Source organism: Mus caroli, chromosome 7 (genome assembly GCF_900094665.2).
Source record: "Mus caroli chromosome 7, CAROLI_EIJ_v1.1, whole genome shotgun sequence".
NCBI lineage: Eukaryota > Metazoa > Chordata > Mammalia > Rodentia > Muridae > Mus > Mus caroli.
The window spans coordinates 135,828,068-135,850,564 of NC_034576.1; the positions used below are offsets into that span (position 1 = coordinate 135,828,068).

General features: G+C 43.0%; 1 protein-coding gene across 3 annotated transcripts in view; it reads left to right on the forward strand.

Moving 5' to 3' along the window:
* The first annotated feature begins 412 nt into the window (after positions 1-412).
* Edrf1 (erythroid differentiation regulatory factor 1) overlaps positions 413-22,497 on the forward strand; it is a 35,824-nt gene continuing 13,739 nt past the window's right edge. Inside the window, exons 1-18 of one of the 3 annotated variants that reach the window (XM_021166785.1) lie at positions 413-661; positions 1,634-1,842; positions 3,445-3,511; positions 4,056-4,181; positions 6,425-6,549; positions 6,770-6,926; positions 9,797-9,898; positions 10,153-10,274; positions 10,967-11,078; positions 13,028-13,175; positions 13,250-13,358; positions 13,793-13,904; positions 14,704-14,964; positions 16,669-16,740; positions 17,039-17,189; positions 19,761-19,949; positions 20,235-20,435; positions 21,695-21,913. In XM_021166785.1, coding sequence (XP_021022444.1) covers positions 551-661; positions 1,634-1,842; positions 3,445-3,511; positions 4,056-4,181; positions 6,425-6,549; positions 6,770-6,926; positions 9,797-9,898; positions 10,153-10,274; positions 10,967-11,078; positions 13,028-13,175; positions 13,250-13,358; positions 13,793-13,904; positions 14,704-14,964; positions 16,669-16,740; positions 17,039-17,189; positions 19,761-19,949; positions 20,235-20,435; positions 21,695-21,913 — 2,593 coding nt within the window. In that variant the 5' untranslated portion in view covers positions 413-550. Of the gene's footprint in view, positions 662-1,633; positions 1,843-3,444; positions 3,512-4,055; positions 4,182-6,424; positions 6,550-6,769; positions 6,990-9,796; positions 9,899-10,152; positions 10,275-10,966; positions 11,079-13,027; positions 13,176-13,249; positions 13,359-13,792; positions 13,905-14,703; positions 14,965-16,668; positions 16,741-17,038; positions 17,190-19,760; positions 19,950-20,234; positions 20,436-21,694; positions 21,914-22,497 lie in introns of all 3 variants that reach the window. The other 2 variants (XM_021166784.1, XM_029479448.1) reach the window with 2 other exon arrangements.

Sequence of the window (22,497 nt, forward strand, 5' to 3'; positions counted from 1 at the left end):
GATTAAACAGACTGATGGTTTCTCTCTCCTTGCTTCAGCCCCACTGATCTGAAGGCGCTGAGACCCACGGAGGTCCCCGCGCGTGTGCAACTCGGAGAAGCCCCAAGAGAGCGGCCGCCTGCGAGGGTCTTGACGCCACCGGCTTTGACTACGCGAGCACCCAAGGCGGCACCGCCCCACCCCAGCCACCCCGACTTTGACTCAAGTCTCATTAACTGTTTGCCAACAAAGACCGGCCACGAGCGAGGGGGAGGAGCCCGGGAGGCGTGTATCGCGAGAAGTGTCCGCCCCAATGGTGTGACAGGCGCCGGCGTGCGGCAGCTCCTGCCGGGACCGCGAAGGAGGAGCCAGAGCCGGAGGACGGGCTGGACCTTTGGGTGAATCTCGCGAGATTTCATCGCGCTACCTCGAGCTCTTCCTGGCAGCCGCCGGAAGTGCGAGCCGCTGAGCGTCCGAGTCGCTCGCTCTGAGGTTCTCCTGCGACTCTGGGCCCGCGTTCCTGTCGCCGACTCCAGGGCTCGCGCGTCTGGTCGCCTCCCCAGGGTCGGAAATGATGGGGGACCCCAAGGAAGCAGGAGCCGAGGCTTCTCCTTCAGGGGCGGCCGCCCGTGGAGGGCTCAGCCTCCTGTCCCAGGCGGACTCCGAGGAGCCTTCTGCACAGGTGAGAGGCGGTGACGGCGGCGGCGGCGGAGCGCGACCTGCAGGGGCTTGGGGGGATTTGCGGGCCTGGGAGGGGGGACGTGGGGCTTCTGGAACTTTCTTCCACGCCTCCTTGGCACCTCTAGTACGGAATGAATCACCAGGCGAGCCTGTCGTCGGGTGTGCAGGCAGGCGTTTGCTTGCAATGCGCAACACCCCTGGCTTCGCACTCGGCGCCAATGGACGGGCTATAGAATGTGTGTGTGTCACAGCCCGCCGAAGGCAGGCAGAGGAGAGAGGGACGGTGCCAGGGAGGGCACAGAGAATTTGCAACGCCTGGAAGGGTTCTCGGAGAGTCGAACAGCGGGTCCAGACTTTGAGCATGCCCGGGTGGGTGTAGGGTCAGCTATGGAGCTGATGTAGAATGGGATGGGATGAGCTTACACATCAGTCGCTGTGTGTTTGGTAAAATAAACACGTCCTGCAAATGACGTTTGTCATTGACTTATGCTACTTAAAAATATTCCATTAGAACCGTACAGAGAAGTCTTGCTTGTTTCGCATGCGGTTGACAGGACACAGTTGAGGCACTTAGTTTCTGAGTCTACATTTTTCTGTGACTCATCGGGTTGAGTCTTGACTGGTGTGGAACTGGTTATGCAGACCAGTCAAGCTGGACGTAGACCTTGCACTGGCCCGTGTGCCTCTGCCTCCAGAGTGCTTGAAGCTTGTGTTTGCAACTACTGTGCCCAGATTTTTAAAAAGCAGGTTGGTTGGCCCCTGTCCACTTCTTGATTGATCCTTTTTTTTTTTTAAGTTTCGTGAAAAACAGCTAAGTAAGCGTAATTTAAGCTTGTTTATTAAGTGTTAGAGCTGACACGCGGCTGAGGCTCCTTGTGAGTCCTGATTTGGTGGGTTCTTAATTCGTTTTTATGAAGGTGAGATTGACATTCCTGGCAGTGTTCATTAAAGCTTCATTCCATATGTTATTTAGGGATCGGCCTTATTTCTCGGAGGCAATGAAGTGAAAAGCCGAGCTGTGGTAAAATACTCTGCTGCCCCTCCTCGAACAGCGTTTGCACGTCTTGAAGAAAAAACAGACTTGAAACTCCCACCTGCCAACTGGTTACGAGAGAGTGCCAAGCTAGGGCCAGCAGGAACCACCATTCTTGGCAATAGTAAGAAAAGCAAGCCGTTTTCAAGGTAAATTTTAATCGCTGGCATTTCTTTCCCTCCCTCTCAACCCCTGCTCGAAGCTCTGAAAGCTGCTTCGCAGTTCAGTTGGAGATGCATGTTCACTTGCTCAGATATTTTTAGTAAAAGAATATAGTTGTCATCCAAAGTCCATGGTACAGTAAGAAGATTTCAGAGGTACATGCTTTCTTCAAGTCTGCAGCATGCCACGAGAACGTGTACATGTTGACAGCTAATCAGCTGTTTTAGCCTTTTGTGTCTGCTTTGATATGTGCAAATAGGGTGGTATGTGAGGGGCAAGACTTAAGCTGCTGCTCGGCTTGCCCTTTGGAGTGTTTATTAAATGATGACGGAGTATTTGAAAAAGCCTGAGGTTTAGAACCCCAAGTGCTGGGTAACCTACACCCTTGACCCACCTGGAAATTCTACTGGTGGTTTTTAGAGTTGAGAGTGTTTGGGAGTCTTATGCTGTGTCTATATTCTTGTAGGCTGTTTTAACTGTATTTTCTTTTTCCTCCCCTGAATGATTGGACTTAAAACATTTTTATATAACTTATATAAAACTTTATAAAACACAGAAAGAGCCACAAATGCATTAATACCCTGAGCTAGTAGTTTAGAGATTATCCTAGTGCCTCAAAAGGTAATAGCTTTGCTTACAAGTTGATTGTTTGTAGCATTTTTGATACTGTGAAAAGTCTGAAAATGACCGTATATTTCTACTATTTTAAAAATGGCTTAATTATATTAAATGTGGTGAGTTGGTTTCAGTAGTTATGTTGATTATATACTGTGCTAGATTTTTTCTTTTTTTTTTTTTTTAATATTTATGTATTATATCTAAGTACACTGTAGCTGTCTTCAGACACACCAGAAGAGGGCATCAGATCTCATTACAGATGGCTGTGAGCTATCATGTGGTTGCTGGGATTTGAACTCAGGATCTTTGGAAGAGAGCAGTCAGTGCTCTTAGCCATTGAGCCATCTCTCCAGCCCTAAGATAGACACTATTAACTGTTTGCACATGAGAAATGAAGGCTAACCTACTTCCCCAGAGCAGATAGAAATCATACACGCATATGTAGTCCTAATTAAATGTCCTGACTCTGCCACCTACTAATGGGAACATGGTGACATCAGTTGCTTTTCAACCTTATAGATTGCATAGATGAACTTGGTGACTTGAAGTGAGTTAGGTGTTTACCAGTTTTTCATTTTCTCTTTAAGCTGAGTTGATTTTAGGTACAATTTTTTTTTCTTTTATTGATGTTATATCTTTATATGTTATATCCATACATGTTAACATATTTTTCTCATTTTGTTTTTCTTCATATGTGGAAATAAAATCTTGAACTGTTTTACATCAGAGAGGTTAAGGGTTTATGCTCACACTAACTGCTTTTTGCAGTTCTTACTGTTTCACTAAGTTGAAGATGCATTTTAAAGATGTGCCTCATTTTCTGTGTACCTAAGAAGGAATGAGAAGTTGGCAGCCAGATGGCAGTGGACTTCTTGATTTACAAATGTGAGGTGTGCATGTCCTAGAAGCAGTCGAACTTTTTACTCTGTTCAGTCTTCCACCTGTGGCCTCTTCTTTCCTTCCTTCCGTAGTTTCGGCATGGCGTATGACTTCATTGACTCCGTGGGAAATGATGTGGATGTCGTCTCCGACTCAGAAGTGAGTGCTTTCACGGTGACTTTGGGACATGCAGTGCCGCAGGGAGGGGAGGGCGTTAGACCATGTTATGCTTTACAGTCTTGCTTTCAGCAATGGAATAAGGCAAAGCTATGTAATTATTCAATACCTATGTTTGCTTAAAAATACTTTTTATCTCCCTTAAGAGGAGAATACAATTCCAAAACAGTGGGACTAATAAAAAATATGAATACTGTTGGATGTATTTTAACAGTAATAATTGAATGTTTGGAGTTATTCTGTGTCTATTACCATTTGAGAATTTAAAATGATATCCTAGTAGCTGTTGTCCTCCATTCATCCCTATAAAAAAGGAATTCTACTGTAATAGAATATGTAATAGTGTTGGGCTGCACTTACACTGACAGTATAACTCAGAGTTTAAAGCTCTGTCCTCTATATGATTATTATTACGGAAAGTCTAGTTTGTGTAACCTTAAATAAGACTCATTAAACTTCAGATTGAATGAAGTTAAAATCCATAAATTCTGGGTCATACTAATGGGGCCTCTCTAACTTTCTTAAGAACATAAAAAAGCTCCTGAAGATTCCCTACAGCAAGTCCCACGTGAGCATGGCTGTGCACCGCATAGGAAGGACCCTCTTACTAGATGAGCTGGACATTCAAGAACTCTTTATGAGGTCATCTCAGGTAACTAATTCACGCAAAAATCATTTAGAAAAGCACTCTCTTAATAGTTAAGGAGCTATGAAAGTATGGTTTTGTTTTAAGGAAATGCCAGAGTCCGGCTAAGAGCACTTGCTGGGCAAGCACAAGGACCTGAGTCAGATTCCTAGACCTTGTCTAAAAAGCAAGAGCAGAGTCATGCAGGCCTGGAGCCCCATTACTGTGGGGAGCTGGAGATAGGATGGCTGGGGCTTGCTAGCTTGACCGGAACTGGATCAGGAATGACAAAAAACAACCTTGGGGTACAGCGAGATAGATGGTGATAGAGCAGCACACCTGACAACCTCATCTGACATCCAAAACAGTCCTGCACGCCTGCGCATCAAACACAGGCATATGTACATATTCATACTTACACAGTTTTTTTAAATGCCAAATTGGAATTGTAGCTGAGTACTTTAGCAATAAAGAAATGAGCTGTTTGATCAGAGACTTAAAAATAGTGAAAAGCGTGCCGGGCGTGGTGGTGCAGCACTCGGGAGGCAGAGGCAGGCAGATTTCTGAGTTCGAGGCCAGCCTGGTCTACAGAGTGAGTTCCAGGACAGCCAGGGCTACACAGAGAAACCCTGTCTCGAAAAACCAAAAAAAAAACAAGAAAAGCTTTGTTAAAGACAAAGCATCTGGTCACGGTTGGTGGAATGCAGCCAGCCTCAGGCTGAGGAGACAGAAGCCAGTGTGAGTCTCTGAGTTCAAGGCCAGTCTGCTGTAGGTAGAGAGTTCTAGGACAGCTGGGGCTATATAGAGAGTCTTTAAAGGGGGGTGAGGGGGGAGAGAAAAGAACAGAGAAGAAACTTCGTATTATTTTTAGGTGCATGATGTACACATCTGTGAACCACATGCATGCCTAATACCTAGGGGGGCCAGAAGAGGGTGCTGGATCATACAGATATTTGTGAGCTACCACTGGGGTACTGGGAACCAAACCCAGGTCCTCTGGAAGATCAGTCAGTGCTCTAAACCATTGAGCCATCTCTCTAGGCCCATTTTTTTTTTAAGCTGAATTTAAAACCAGGATTCTGTCTTAAAAAGGATGAAGTCAGTTTTTAAAAGAAAGGATTGTTAAATCTGTGGGATTAAAGGAACTAATTGTTTTTGAAAATTCTTTTAATGGCTATTATAGACATATTTTGGAAACATGGCTGGCCGAAATGTAAACCATGTTAAAGAGCTGTTCCTATGAGTATAACTAATTATACGAGTTGATGTCTAGCTTCTCGGGCTGCTGGTCAGTAGATGTTTTCCCCCAGGTGATAAGGATAGTGGTGACTTCTCTAGGCCTACTTGATGGTCATGCTTGCCTTCCTGGGCTGCTGACAGGTACTTGATGGTGCTGCCTGTCTGTACTACCTTTTCCATATTCCTACGCAGTGCTGTTTTTGCTTGAACCTGTGTTCATGCATGATAGACAAGTGTTCTGCCACTGAACTGTACCCATGAACACCTCTTTCCCCATACAGGGTCTTGCTAATTGCCCAGGCTGGCCTCTAACTCACATTGTAGTTCACCCAGGTCTTAAACTTGTAATTAACCTGCTTCAGCTTCCAGGTAGCTGGGATGACAGACCTGCCTACCAGTCCTAACTTCTCCAATGCTTGGATAACAAAAAATAAGTTACAGGTGATTAATTTGATAATATAGTTTCTCTTTAGAAAGCAACACAGTGTAGTTTGTGTGTTCCTGTACTTGGTCAGGTCTTAGGGTGTGACCGTGAACAAGTCACAGCCCTCGCTCCTTAGTTCAGTTTGATCGTTGAGACACACATTAAAGTGTTCGTCCTATAAGTGCATGCTCATGAAACAATCTGTAGAAATTAAAGAATATCTGCTTTTAGCTGAGAGCATTGGGTGAGTGAGAATCGGTGTCTTGTCACAGAGAAGAAACATCCAGCAGAACAACATGAGGGACGTGAGTGTTACTCTGTGTGGGTGCAGACGTTCCACCCTGTCACAGCGTAGCTCCTTAGAGCCAGGGTGAGACTCTGCTTCCCTCATGATGACCATAAAGCAGAGGGAGAGAAAAGGGGCAGGAAGGCAGGATCCTTTCAAGGCCCCACCTCCAGAGACCTAGCTTCCTTCCTCTAAGCTCTGCCTTCTAGAGGTTCCTCCGTATCCTAGAAACACCATTGGCTGTGGGCTGAGCTTTCAACACAGTGTCCAGTATTCATCACATGTGTGCATATTTGTTCGGTAATGTCTCATGTTATTCAGACTGGTGATTGGACATGGTTGAAAGAGTTCTATCAAAGGCTGATCGATCAGAAGTGGCAGAGGAAGAAGAAAAGCAAGGAGCACTGGTATCAGAAGGCTATTCTTTCCAAGTTCTTGTACTACAGGTATTTGACTACTGCTTATCTTTATCTTAAGAAAAATCAGATTCTGTCCTAAAATTTACATTTCCAACAGGGTAAAATTAGCAGTTGAAGTTTTGCTTTGTTAACACTTAATACGTTTCTTATAGACAATATGCATGTTTGATTATAGAATCTGTTTTATACAGACGGGTAGACTGTAGTATAATGTGTCATGTTTTCCTCTCTGTTTCCGACTGACTAGCATCAATGGTGATGGAGCTGCTCAGCCTGTCCCGTCTCCTGCAGAACAACAAGAGTCTTCTAGTTCTCAGCAGACACATGAGTCTGGAGGGGCTGCCTGGCCTGCTCCCTTTGAAATGCCCGCTTCAGTGTCTGAAGACCCCAGTGCTTCCAGTCAGGTTTGTGAGTCCTTGGATTCCGATTCTGTGAACTCAAGAAAGCAGAGCTGTACTAAAAACCAGGTGATGAAGAAGGATGGGGAGTATTTACTCAGGCGCATCTCAGAATTAGAAACAAAAAATGCATTTAGTTCTCCACAGTAGAATATCCAGGAGTTAACATGAATGGTTAGATTAAAATTTTGTATTAAATAACACAAAATATTTTAAAGTAGTCAACTGATTTTTTTTTTCTCTTAAAATTGAGTACTACTGAATGTAAAGTGTATTTTTAACTCTAGATATGCACTAAGTGCCTGTCATGCATTGAGTGATAGGTGTGCCTGTAATTTAGGTTTTTCCTCCTGGAAAATAGATTTGGCCCCACATTAACATATAAAGATTTTAAAATATTTTTATTTTATATCTATGGGTATTTTGCCTGCATGCACAGATCTATGCCAAATGCATGTCTGATATGATAGATCTCCTGAAACTAGAGTTCCAGGCAGTCGTGAGTTCCCATGTGGGGTTCTGGGAATTGAACCAGGGTCCTCTAGAGTAGCAGGAAAGTGTTCTTGTCTGCTTAGCCATCCCTCTTAAGTCTATATGACAAAAGAATAGACTGTTGTTTATTTATGTTTATTTTATGTATATGGGTGTTTGCCTGCCTGTATCTCTGAGTAGTACCGTGTGCATGTCTGGTGCCTACTGAGGTCACAAAAGAGTATTCAGTCTCCTGGAGCTAGCGTTAACTGACACTTGGGAGCTGCCGTGCTCATCCTGGAAACTGAACCAGCGTTCTCTGGAAGAGAGCCAGTGTTCTTAGCCATCTCTTCAGCCCCTAGTTACTTTTTAACTTACTCTGTCTTCCGTAGGATGAAATAACACTGTAGATGCTAATTTGTGGCATTTCTGTTTTTAAGAAAATACACTAAAATGAATCAAAAGAAATAAAAGTAAACCTTTTTTACCAAAACCAGGCACTATTGTGAATGCTAACAGGAGCCTGATACAGCTGTCTCCTGAGAGGCTGTGCCAGTGCCTGACAAATACAGAAGTGGATGCTCACAGTCGTCCGTTGGACTGAGCACTGGGTCCCCAATGGAGGAGCTAGAGAAAGGACCCAAGGAGCTGAAGGGGTCTGCAGTCCCATAGGAGGAACAACAATATGAACCAACCAGTCCCCTCAGAGCTCCCAGGGACTAAACCACTAACCAAAGAGTACACATGGAGGGACTCATAGCTCCAACCACAGATGTGCCTTGTGGGACATCAATGAGAGGAGAGGCCCTTGGTCTTGTGAAGTCTCAATGCCCCAGTGTAGGGGAATGCCAGGATAGGGAAGCAGGAGTGAGTGGGCTAGTGAGCAAAGGGGACAGGAGATGGGATGGGGGGTTTTCGGAGGGGAAATGAGGAAAGGGGATAACATTTGAAATGTAAATAAAGAAAATATCTAATAAAGCATTTTTTCAAAGGGGGAAAAAAGTAAACCTTTTAACTTGGTAAATTCGGTTTTTTTGTCTCGCTGTATATTTTCATGGACTGAACATGAATTCAGTCAGATTGGTTAAGTCTTTACACATAACAGACTTGTAAAAAACTAACACATTTAACTTGCTTTTATAAAATAAAAAAAGACTAACTTGATTTTAATTTTAGAGATTTTAAAGTAGAGAAGGCATTCCATTAAAAGTACGTATATAAATTTGACGTGTTTGGTTTTTCCCCAAAGAGAAAACATAAAAGGATGGAGGTGCTTATTATGCAAGCCACTTAGTGGTCACAGGAAGCAGTAGAGGTGTATCATTTTGTATTCATTACTTTATGTGTTTTATTGCATGTGGCTGTCTGTAACCAGAGGATTCTTAGAACTCACATGGAGGGACTCATAGCTAGAACAGTGGCGGGGTAGGTAAGCTCACACTGCTCTTGAAGGTCTGCATTCCAAGCCATCACCCACGTTGGGCAGCTCACAACTGCTTTAACTCCAGCTCCAGGGGAGCCTTTGTCTTCCTCTAAGTCAATAGACTGAGAGAGTTCTGTGAAGGCAGCAGCAGCAGCAGGTCCATGTGTGCATCTCAAGGCCTAAGCATCAATGTTCCTGGTGACAGCTGCCTAGTGGCTGCAATGCTGTGGTGTGGCATACTGTGTTCACCCAAAATGTGGGTATTTTCTAGTGTAGTCCAGATTCTGGGAAGAACAAAAGGATAGGGCTACAAAAAAAACCCTGTCTCAAAAGAAAGAAGAAGTAGTTTCAATATTAAAAAATGGGAGGGCATTGGATTATACAGAGAGGGAAGTAGATTTTTCTAATTAATACCATTTAAAATATTTGGATTTTGTGTTGTTTGGTTTTGTTTGTTTGGTTTTTAGGACAGTGGTGGGAATGATGTTCAATAGACATGAATCTTCAGAAGCAGGTTTTTGGCAGGCAGCAGGTTTTCACACTAATTGGAAAGTGTTCCCTGGTTCTCTAGGGTTTAGGATGCTGTGACGCTCACATAGGACATTCTCAGCTGGAGGCTGGAGGTGAAGGTTGTTTTAAACTGGCTGAGGAGCCTGGTGTTTCAGTTCAGTAGAGATCTGCTGGGCTTCCAGAGAGTGGTAATCAAACTTACCAAAAACCAAGGGATGAAAAGTGATTCTTTGAAAGATCTTTAAACCCATCTCATTTAAGATATGGATTTGATTGGCTTGCAGCCTCTGTGGGAAATCAGAGCTAAAGCAAGCCACACCCCATGAGTTATGAGCACCGTGCATTGTACTGGCTAATTCATACAGGTAGATTGGGATATGTGTTCTTGTGCGTGGGTGATAGTTCTGTAAGCATAGGTCAATTGTAAGACATGTTGGCAGCACAGTCACTCCTTATCTTGCACTTTCCACAGGGCAGGGAGCCTCTTGAGCCCTCATGCATAGTGGGGCATGTGGCCTCAGCACCCAAAGAGCAAAACCTTACTACTTTGTTCAATGACGGGGAGAACAGTCAGGTATGCTTTCCATGTGCCCATCTGCGACAACTGATCCCCAGTCCACTTCATCCTTTGAAAACTAGTCTCAGTTGGAACTGATAGGGAATAATTCCACTTGGTCTTCAAAATTGCTTTGTAAACATCTCTGTCTTACAGCTCTCGGGAATTGACCTTGTCTCCTTTGCTTCTTCTTTTCTGGTGTTTCTTTGGATTATGGGGGGAAATTGTCAATCTGTTGTTGTTATTATAATCTTTCCTGTTTTTAATTAAAGGGTCTTAAAAATGATTTCGTCCGGAATATTCTGTGGACTTTTGAAGATATTCATATGCTAGTTGGATCTAACATGCCTATATTTGGTGGAGGCAGATATCCAGCAGTTAGCTTACGTCTCAGGTAAACCACCTTATGCCCCCTTGTGCTTTTTTTTTTTTTTATAAACAAGCTTCCTTTAAAGTGAAACGTCTCATTGACTCTTCTCTGGCTGTTGGTTTGTCCTCTTTCCCCTCCCCCCCCCTCTTCCTCCTGCCAATGAGAATGGGCATAGTAAGAAAGAAATAGATGCTGACAGCCTAGTAAACAGGTGTTTATTCTGATCCTGATTGAAAGACCAGACTGTGGACCTGGTCTTGTCTTACATTTGAGGCTATAACTACTAAAACTAGAAGAGTTAATTTAATTGCTTGAGGTGGTTGATCAGCTTCCCCTTAAGTAATTGTAAACATTTTCTTATCACTCGCTCCATGCTCATTCACCAATGTCAGTTCTGACTTGGGCATTGTTATTTATGTGGTCAGTGTTTCCTTGGGATGTGTGAGGAGCATGCAGGGAGCTCACAGTCAGGTCATCATACCACCTTCTATTTGTACTGAGAACTTAGCAATGCCTGTTAGAAATGCAAAGTTTTTGGAAAGATTTTAGACATAACACAACTATTGAGCTATGTATGTCTGGGTCTTGAAAGTATCTATGGCATTCTCTGTCCAGAGAGAAAAGAGTAGAATATTTAAATGGGAAAATACATCTAAGATGAATCACAATGGGACATTTTAATTAAGCCAGATAACACTAGAAATGTATATTTTCAGGGATAACAACAAACCAATTAACGTGTTAACTGGAATAGACTATTGGTTGGACAACCTGATATGCAATGTACCAGAGCTCGTGATGTGCTTCCATGTTAACGGGATCGTACAGGTGAGACACGGGGTGATGGGTTCTAAGCTTCCAAGTGTGGACTGGTGCAGAAAGAACTTCATAGCTTTTTAAGGCTATGAAGATGTGTCTTTGGCCCGAAAGATAGGTATGAGTGTTTTTAGGGTTAAGTTGGTTAGAGCAGCGTTTTAGATTTTCAGGAGTATCATTATAAGTAATTTTTTGAGAAGGTCATAAATAGCATTAAAGCCTGCACTGTTAATATCAAACACCCACGGTGATTAACTCAAAGTCAGTGCACAGTGGACACATTCTTTTGTAAACAGCTGCTCCATCTATACAAAGCTTTGAGAAAACACCACAGTAATCATTGCATCTGGCAAGACTGTGCTTTCCGGTACCAAGTCCACTCAGGGCTGTATCTCAGAGTCACCTAAGGATTGTTAAACACTGCGCTTGGATGCCAGAGAACCAAGCTTCTTTTCAAGCAGCTTTGCACACAATTCTAATTTTCAGTGTTGCTTGAGAACCACTTAGGCCTTAACCCTAAGAGATAGCTGTAGTGATAGGTAAAGAGATAACTGCCCACAGCAGGCAGAGGGCAGAAAGGGGGGAAGTATTAATGATGGGGATGGAGGAAGAGGTGGGGGAGTCCCAGGTCTAGGACAGTGATCCAGTTCACTGAGATGGGGGTATAGCTATTTCAGATGAGGAAATCATAAGGAGTGTCTCATGAGTCTTGAGACGCAGTGCTGGGGATGTGGGGTGTGATGATTTGTGTGGGCTTGATCAGGGAGTGGCACTGTTAGGTGTGGTCTTATTGGAGTAGGTGCCACACTATGAATGTGGGCTTTAATACCCTAGTCCTAGCTGCCCGAAAGTCAGTATTCTGCTAGCAGCCTTCAGGTGAAGATGTAGAACTCTCAGCTACTCCTCTACCATGCCTGCCTGGATGCTGCTATGCTCCCACCTTGATTATGGACTAAACCTCTGAACCTGTAAGCCAGCCCTAATTCAATATTGTCCTTATAAGAATGCCTTGGTCATGGTGTCTGCACACAGCTGTAAAACCCTAACAAAAACACTGGGACTGGAGAGCAAGTTGGCATTTGATCTGGATAGGTGCTGATATGTTGCCTCACCAAAGACTCGATTATATAAAGACACACATTGGAGTTCCCACACAGAAGTGAAATTGAAGGGGATAGTGCAGGATGAAATGCTGGAGACGGAGATAACCACATTGAGGATTACAGTATAGAAGGATGAGACACACCTTGTTTGATGTTAGGAATATCTAGTCTTAAATATACATCAGAAAATGTGGTTAGAGCTCTTTAGGGCAGTTTGCACAGAAAACAAACTGGAAAAATATGGAGGTATCTTAAAGATAGTAATAGCTGGCTAGGTTTTAGCTTAGAATAGCAGAGTACTTGCTTAAGGTGGGAGGCTTTTAGCATTATTCCCAGCAATACAAAACAAAGCAAAACTATAAAATCAATAGTAGGATCCATACAGCTTTTCTTCTTTTTGCCACTTCTACCCATTGTGCTACATTCCTGCAAAGGAAAATTCTGCAGGTCCAGGGAAAACATCTGGAGTGATGTTGTACCCTTGGCCCACTGACACACGTGTCTGGAGAAGGAAAGAGGCAGAAGTGTGTGTGTGTGTTTCTTAGAGCTTGATGGGGAAAGCCCACCTTCAGTCACCGTCCTAGTTGCAGACATCAGGTGGAGAAGAGTGCTCTGTCCATGCTCTGGGAGGAACAGTGCTTCTCCTGGGCTCACTCCTAGAAAATGACACTAGTGATCCCCCTTATGGGCAAGTGAAGGCCCTCAGCTCCCTTTGCCATTTGAAACAGGAAAAAATTGAAAAACACCAATTTAAACTATGCTACATCTGTTTGTACTTACGACTTACCTATTTGGTTTTTAACAGTAAGTTGCTGTTGCCTCAGGGTTTCCTAAACTGCATTTATTTGTGCTTTACAGAAATATGAAATGATAAAGACAGAAGAAATCCCCAATTTGGAAAACTCTAATTTTTCTACCAAAGTTATAAAAGACATTGCACAAAATATTTTATCATTTCTTAAATCTAATTGTACCAAAGAAGGGCATACCTACTGGCTCTTTAAAGGTAAGCTAATGCTTGAATGGGCAGTAGTGATTTAGGTGAGGCTGTAGCATGAGGTAAATTGTCTCTGTTTTCAGCAAGCGGCAGTGATATTGTGAAACTCTACGACCTCACGACTCTGTGTGAAGAAACTGAAGACAAGTACCAGAACCCATTCACAATGCCAGTGGCTATCCTCTTATACAAGTGAGTCCTCACAGAGCTCAGGTGTCAGTGCAGTGTGGTGGCCCTTGGGAAGCTGAGGGAGAAGGGCCTGTTTCAGGCCCACCTGGGCCACGTAGCTAGACCCTGTCTGAACACAAAAGTTTTAAGATAAGAAAGTAGTCCCGCTATCTAAGCTAAAGATTTTAAATACTTTTTAATGTTTATGTTCTGACAGAATATATCTTAGAGTGGGACTGGCTTGTGGGTTGGAGTGTGTTGAGCAGAGAAATACACAGACACTTTATACTACATAATATCAGCTTTGCTGTGTAAGCTCTGTTATGGTGGGTGGTTGAGATGCAGCATTGGGTACTTCTTCGTGTCATTTATTCCATTTGAAAGATACAGGACCCGCCTCCATCGTACCCTGCAAGAGAGGCTAAGTGGGTAGTGAAACTACCATGCTTTTCTTTCAGGGTTGCTTGTAACATGATGATGAAGAAAAATCAAAACAAGAAACACTATGGAACTATTAGAACATTGCTTCTCAACTGTGTCAAGTTGTTGGACAAAAGCAGGCATCCTCAAGTAAGATTACCATGTCTGATGAGTAAGCTGGTCCTGGACTATTGATAGAGCACTGTTGCAGTGGAGCCTGGCCAGATCCTTTCTCCATACTGTAGCCCTCTAACTGCATGTAGCTGAGTACTGTGGATGTGTTTGATCTGAATTGAGGCATCTGCTGGTGTAAAATACACATTGAATTTGAAGAATGAAAGTTATGTTGAAACATTTAGTAGATGTATAATTAAATGTATGAAATTGTTTACTAGATTTTATATCTTAAGCATGACTACTGAAAGATTTAAAGTTCATGCGTGGCTCCTGTTAACATTCCTTTTGGACAGTTCTGTTCAGTGACAAACACTCATGTCATCTCTACTCATGTAGAGTGTGTGTTTTCCTTTGCTTTATCACAATTAGAAAGTCTTTTAAAGGATTTATTTCAGAAATGAGATTTGTTAGTAGGGAGGCTCAAGATCCATTAGATTTTCCCTCTAGCCATAGGTTATATAGTACCTGTTAGTTGCCTCGTAAAGATTAACAGAGTTTATAAAGAGACTCTGGGGATGAGATGGAGTCTGCTAGTATTCTACTTACTTACACATGAAGCTTGTCTGCAGTGGCGGAGGAGGAGGGCTCAGAGTCCACCTAGTGTCTAGAAGGAAGAAAACAGTCAGTTTGGGTTTCACAGAGCACACTGTCCTTTGTGTGTTATCGTGGTGAAAACAACTTTAGACTTCCCCTAAGGTTTTCAGTGTGGTGAGGCAGCTTCAGTCTTTACATGTATTTCTTTCTTTTTTGTTTTTTTTGTTTTTTAAATAAGATTATTGCTTCAGCCAACTACATGCTTTCAGAGCTTTTCCAGCTGGATGAGCCTAAAAAGGAGGAAAGTTCAGACTCCCCTTTAAATGAGAATTCGGATGAAAGCTACAGTGAAGAGGAGGAGGAGATGGCAGACAGTGATGAGAATGGATCCTACAGCACCAGCTCTGACCCAGCAGATGACAACAAGGCAGTGGCCATCATTAAGTCTGTTGGAGAACTGTCAGTACCAGAAAAATACAAGTCGATTCATCAGATCAGAGTAAGCAGCTCTGTTGGTGTCTGTGCTGTTTTCCTGGCATTCTTATAACTAACTGACTTAGGAGTTCTAGAACTTGACTTGAGGAGCACAGAGTGCAGTCAAATTACCTGAAGTAACTGACCCACATTATGTAAAGCCATGGTGAACAAATGGCTAACCGTGAGTCCATAGTTGACTTTTTCTGAGGGGGATTTTTCTTTCTGTTGGTCTCTTTCCCCGGCATTGCTGTTTAGTATTTGAGCTGTTGGTGAATTACTGTTTAGTGAGCATAGACTCAGTTGAGAAGGGGATGCCCCTTAGGTGTCCGTGTGCAGAAACCTGGTGAGTTACCACTGTGTCGCCAGTACCTGTTTCTGTGCTCTTATGTCTGCCTCGGTTGGGGCCAGGTGAACTTTAACAACTTCATCCTCTTCCGGTCTGTCTCTCGGCATGAGTTACACTAACTGTCCTACTGTCCCTCTGTTGGCAGCAGTGGACTTTCCTTGTATACTGCCTCCCTGTGTTCACGTACAGGGTTTGAAGGCATACCGTTCTTTTACCCTAAACCACTGCCTGGTTTTTTTGACCTGCTTTTCTCCCTCCCACACTTTATTTATTTATTTTTTTCATAAAGAAAAGCATTAGAGTCAGTCAAGGTCCTGTCCTGTTGCTTCTGCTTAGCACGTGCTTTTCCTGATGTAGTTTTCATGGCTGCCCTTTTTTAAGGCTGTGTCTTGGCTAAATGGTGTCACTTCTTCCTTCGGGGTCCCAGATCACTTTCGCCACACCGTGCTGTTTTTCTCTCAGAACCTGTCTGTACCTGATAGCCCTGTACTACATGTTTTCTCTCTTCCCCAGAGTATAGGCTCACATCTAGGACGAGTAACGTGCTTACAAAGAAGTCATTGTCTGAATCTTAGTTCACATTTAGCTTGAACCCCCACGTTTTTCCAGTTAAATCAGTAATTACTACATTTCAGTGTACTAGGGAGACTGCATTGTAACGGAGCCTTGGACTCACAGGACAGTTGAATGATTTAAGGATGGTATGGAGTGTTAAGATTCTCTGATTTTTATAGAGAACCCTCTCTACCGTGTCTGAGGCACACAGAAGAGTGTCATCATCCTCCTGGAGCGGGTCTTAGCCTTGCCTGGCCTGGGTGGGGTGACTTAGGAGTTGGCACTCTTGGTTCCTAATTCTCATTTACTCACTTTTTCCTGAGTCATCTGAGCGGGTCTTCCTGTGAATGCTAGTGATTCCAGCCTCCCTAGAATCAGCAAAATGAAATGCCCTTGTATTTAATGCCACTTAGCAGTCAGAGGGTGTTAACAGGTTTTGTTTCTTAATTAAGCAAATAAGGTGGGAGTGGTAATTTTTAACCTACTAAATTGATTGGTGTTACTCTCAGTGTGCTGCTGTCAGCACTAATAAAAGGTGAGCTGATCTGTTTGCTTTGGTGTGCATTTCTCTAAAGCATTACTCCTCTTGCACTTTTGCTTTTATCAAATAGAATTATTAGAACTTTAAGTGTTTGGCTACACAGTCTTTTGTTAAGCAAGATTTGAAACAGTGCTGAAATCATTTGTATCAGTTATCTCACCAACTGCAATACAAAGCACATTTCTAAATTATTGCTTTGCAAAGTTGTAATAATTTTGGGAAATGAGAGCTGGTCTGTTGGGAGTGGTAGCGTGCTGGTAACTTGTCATTGTTTGTCTCTGAAGCCCAGTTGTGCATTTCCGGTTTGCCACGACACAGAAGAGCGCTGTCGACTCGTACTGAGCTATGTGTTGGAGGTAAGTCTAGATTTGCTCCTCATTGATCAACAGTCTGTGCTTATTTGCAAGTAGCATATGTTTGTTGTGTCTAAATGTTTTGAATGATGTCCTGCTGTGATTTTATTTTCTTCATCTAAAGCAAAAACCAAACCATTTTTTCCAAGTCTTTCAGATCATACGTAGTTCTAAATATCTGAGGTAGAAATGCTGCTGTGTGTTTAAGTTTTGGTTAACTATTAGTGAATGGGATATAGCAAATGTTTTTCTTTTTAAGAAGGGAATAAAGGTATGTGTTTGTATGTTTTACTTTTTAAAGGGTTTAAAATCTGTAGATAGTAGCATCAAAAAAGAAAGCGACCTTCCAGCAGCTGACCCCAGCACTCCTATCCCCTTAAAATATGAAGATGAATCCACAAGGGGTGGCCCTGAGGGGCTGGAGAAGCAGATGGCCTTGTTCCTGGACAAAAGTAAGTTGGTTGATAAGCACTTAATGTCTTCAGTAGAGTAGCATACTACCCTGTAGCCAGAAAGGCTTGTGTCAGGCACTTACTGGAAGGGATTGAGCAAAAGGGAAGTCATGGAAATGAAAAGTCAGGAATCCTTTCCTTGGAAGATAACTTTGAGATTTTGTACACTTTCCTAGTGAGAACCTAAGGAACCTGCGTCTTCTGCTGTCAACCTTGGGAAGCCCACCAGGGTTTCAGGGGATCGCTGCCCTTGTGAAATGCGTGGAGTCTTAAGAACAAAGAGAACCCAGATCACTCCTTAGCTCTGAAGGACATGGCCTCTACTCAATTAAGCTGCTTTTTCTTTCTCAAGCTGGAGACGTTGACAGCAGCTTCTTTAGAAGCACTTAGCAGATGTAAAGGGTGGGCTGGTGAGATGTCTCAGTGGTTAATAACTGGCTGCTCTTCCAGAAGTCCTGAGTTCAATTCTCAGCAACTGCATGGTGACTCATGAACATCTTTGAAGGATCTAAGGCCCTCTTCTAGCAGATCTAACATGTAGACAGAGTACTCCTACATTTGAATAAATATATAAAAGTTTTTAAAAGAAGATGTAAAGGACTGATAGGATAATGTGCTTAGAGATGCATACAGTATGAGCACCTATCAGAGATGGCTGCTATTGTGCCATAGTTGAATAAGCTAGAAATAGTTATTGAAATTTCTAGAGGGTCCCTCTAGGTCACCTTTCAGAAAGACAGTGTGGACTTGGAAATACAAATCTTGTTTCTTAATATGAATTATATGTCCCTTTCCATTTATACTCTGATAGTTCCAGTTTGAGTTTTTGTTTTGGTTTTTTGAGATTTTACTCAATTTTTTACTTGATGTGTTTAGATAGGTGGTTGTTTGGCTTACATGTCAGTCTACCATATGCATGCAGTGCCCACAGAGGCCACAAGAGGACATCGAATCCTCTGCAACTGGAGTTACAGATGTGTGCCACCATTTGGGTGCTAGGAAGAGAACCCAGGCCTTTTGGAAGAGTAGTCACTGAGCCATCTTCTCCATCCCTCAGTTGTAGCTTTTTTGTTTTGTTTTAATGGTTTGAAAGTCTGTTTGCTGTTATTTTGAAGTAATGCACATGTAGAAATGATAGGGCAGAGGGGCTAGATTTCTTTCTCTAGTACTTATGTGGTACTCCTTGTGTACAAGGCTCATTCTGCATTCAGAGAACTGTACCGGGACTTCACTGTTGCCTAGAATGTCTCTTCTTATCTCTCTTCCCTGTTGAAAAAACCCTGCTCCAGTGTGGGCTTGGTGACTCAGTTGTAGTCCTGTCACTTGGGAGGCTGAGGCAGGATTGCTGCAAGTTCAATGGTAGCATGGGCTATAGAATGAAACTCGAGAAAAGGGAAGATGGGGCTGAAAGATGGCTTAGTGGTTAAGAGCACTTGCTGCCCTTCCAGAGGACCCAGGTTCAATTTCCATCACCCATATGGAACTCAGAACTGTCTGCAATTCCAGTTCCAGGGAACTTGACACCTTCACAAAATAATTACCAATGCATACAAAACTTAAGGAAGGAAGAAAAGGATACCAATCTCATTCATGTTCATATTCTCTACACTGCTGTCCCATGTCAACAGAATCCTCTTCTCTTGTGTTAAACAGCTCTCAGTACACACAGCTGTGAGCAAGACCTTCTCACAGTACCTCACATGTAGAGAATGTTTATGGCAACAGAAGAAAAGGATGCAGGCACAACCCAGGCCATCATAGGTCATAGTAACAAAGTGTCTTGAAGAATTGTGTGGCATTAATTAAAAAGTGATGAAAAGAGAAGAGAGAAGTTCAACCATGGGGTGGGGGTATCCTTCATTTCACAGTGTTTGGATCCTATCAGTGTAGTTAGAGTAGTCTGGTGCAGTGTATGTTAGCAAGGTACTCCTTTAACTTTGGGTCACTTTTATGACAAGTGTAAAAATGGTCATGTCACAGAATGAAGACAGTAATGAGGCTGGACCTCGGCGAGATTGGGTTTTGTGTTGTGGTTTCATTAGAGACGGGGCTGCCATTCTGTACTTCAGGCTGGCTTCAAATGTAGGCTCATGAGTGCTGATGTTAGACGTGAATCACTGTACCTGGCAACTTCAGTGTTCTTGATAGAGAAAATGGTAAAGTACAGTGAGGGACAGGGAAGAGCAAGCGAGCATCTTCCCAGGCCACAGGTGGGAAATGGCTTTAGCTGCTCAGTAGTGGGTGTGGGCCAGGAAGAATGCTGGGAGACAGCTTAGCATGTGAATAGAGAAGCTGGTCTGAGGTCTGGGGACAGGCTCTGTTTCAGTGTATATACTGTTTGGTGGTGTGATGCAGAAATTATAGACAGTTGGCAGGTGTCACTTTCATGTTGACAGTGATAGTGACTGACAGCGGGGAAACCGAAGACCTTAGAAGATGCCATGACACTGCTGCTTTCTTCTGCCATAAGTTACCAATCTCAGCCTGCCAGTAGTACCTGAATCAGGTTATTTTTTTATTTTCTGTTGAGATTTAAGTTCAGACAACATGTGATGTTTTTCTGTGTTATAGTGGGCTCCCTTCAGAAGGGCAATTGTTCTGGGCAGTCTGGAATGACCCCTGGTTCTTGGCAACATAAGATGAAACTTCAGCTAATTCTCAAGTCCTCAAAGGCCTACTACATTTTGTCAGATGCTGCCATGAGTCTTCAGAAGTATGGAAGAGCGTTGAGATACATTAAGCTAGCTCTACAGAGCCATGGTAAGCCTCCACAACTGAGTATGTCCTGAAGGCCCTGCAGTGAGGGAAGCTTTGAGTCATAGTAAACCTTCACTCCTCTTCCTGAAAAAATTCAGTTTTAAAGCAGCACCTCCTGACATGTTACATTTTATTTTTAGCAGTGTTCTAACATCTTGGTGTGAAGACTGTGAAGCCCTGTGCCACCTGCTGTGGACAGTGGCTGTCACAGCACAGAGATTTCACGTTTGTCATGAGTATCAGTTCTAACATCTATGTGGGCTCTCCCTCTCACCACTGTTCAAACAGATACTTACTGCTGCCTCTGCACCAACATGCTTTCTGAAGTGCTGCTGTTCCTCTCTCAATACCTGACACTTTGCGGCGACATCCAACTCATGCTGGCCCAGAATGCAAATAACCGAGCAGCACACCTTGAGGAGTTTAATTACCAAACAAAAGAAGACCAGGAGATCCTCCACAGTCTCCACAGAGAGTCCAGCTGCCAGGGTATGCAGGCATCTTCCTTGTTCACAGTGGGATAATCTGTTCAGCTCAGGGAGTATGCTGCAAAAGTGTCAGGAACCTTAGCCTTTTGTTTAAGGGTTCCATACCATTCTTTTTCACGTTTTAAAATTGACCATGGCTGAGTGTAGCTGTATATACCTTAATCCCACCAAAGGGAGATAGGCAGGCAGATCTCTGAATTTGAGGCCAGCTTGGTTTACATAGTGAGTTCCAAGACATCCAGGAATACATAGTGAGACCATTTCTCAAAAACAAAGAGTATGCTCTTACATGTTTGTATCAAATACTTTTCAGATACTTTTAACTAAGGTCTGATAACAGTTGTGTTTCCTTTACTCACTCTTGATGGGATTTTTGTAGGTATACATCTAGGCAACTCTGCAAGCCAGGGTTTGGGGGATAAAGAAAAAATGGTTGGTGAAAGTGGGTTAAGTATCTTATGAATGAGCCCACAGAGCTAAGAGAAAGTTAGCGTGTACCATATACTTTTATCATCTGTTCTAAAAAGATAGAATGAATGATTTAACCGCAGGAACACACTCCTCAGCTTAGAGCAGCCATGTGAGCACGGTAGGAAGGGTCAGTCTTGGGTAATTACAACTAACGTAGAATACTAGAAGAGAGAGATGTATCATTTCCTAGGATTTTTACTCGTTCTTCCCTTTCTTTTTCTAAAATAATCATTTTTATAGCCGCAGTGGGAAAATCCTTAGAGATTTTACTTCTCTCTTCATAGTTATTTCACTTAAAACACTGTGTGATGTCCCCTGTGCATTGGTATCACAGTAGGAGTGCCACACTTCCCACAAGGGTTGAAGGTAATGCCATGCTGAGTCTGGCATCACCCAGCAGCCTCTTTGGTATCTTTGGTGGCTTAAACTTGGCATGTGTTCTGTTTCATGAGCTGGACCCATCAGTCCAGAAAAACAAAGAGCAAAGCTGCCTAACTGTACTAAAGACCTTTAGTCTGTGCAAGTAGCTTGGGAAGATCTGAGTGGTAGAAATAGCTGGTATTTATAGGCAGAAAAATATTATTTTAAGCAAACATGAATATTCTAGGAAGATGCCATTAATAGACATTTTACAGTGACACATTTTTGTTGTTTGTTGTCTGTGTTTACACTGTATTGCACTTTCTTTCTGACTTAAAATGTCAGGCACTTACAGGTATTAAGGAAAGGAGTAAGGGTTCATAACATCCCATCGTCCTAATATTTCTTTCTTTTCTTTTTCTTTTTAAGGATTTGCATGGGCAACAGATCTATCTACAGACTTAGAAAGTCAACTTTCAGTTAGTTGTAAATGTTATGAGGCTGCTAATGAAATCTTGCAATTCAGCGACTTAAAAAGTCAGAATCCAGAACACTATGTCCAGGTGTTGAAGAGAATGGGAAACATCAGAAATGAAATCGGTGTGTTCTACATGAATCAGGCTGCTGCACTGCAGGGTGAGCGAGTAGGTGAGTGTCTCCTGTGGCCTTCTCTGCATTCCCGGTTGTACTGTTTGTGGATGAGGCAAAGAACTGGCACCTGAGGATGTGTGATTACAATATGCTTTGCTGAGAATCTTACAACTAGAAAAAAACATTTCCCCTTGGGATCCATTCTTTCCAGTATGTTCCATGCTTTAGACTGGTAAGTTCAGAAATAGCTTGGACAGCCAGACTTGTGCCAGGTTCTGTATTGGCTGTGCAGCTAGTACCTCAGATCTCTGGGAAATGTGTTAAAAGTACATACATGCAGTGCAGTGGGTGGGGAAGCTGTCTGTCCTAGTTGTAGGGTATTTGAAGGCTTGGGGAAAGATGATACAGTTGCATTGGCAGTCCCTGAAAAGAACCTCAGGATGCAAATCTGAGGAACGGAAGGCTCCAGAGCATGAGTGTGCAGAGCACAAGAGCCTGTGATGAGGGTAGCAGTGCACACCTCATGGAGTTCAGGAAGCAGTGAGTAGGTTCAGGCTGCACTGGGTTGACTTGTGCACATCAGTAAACTGCATGTAGAAAGATCTAATTTAGTAGTTGATTATAAATGTGCTGAGAGCTGA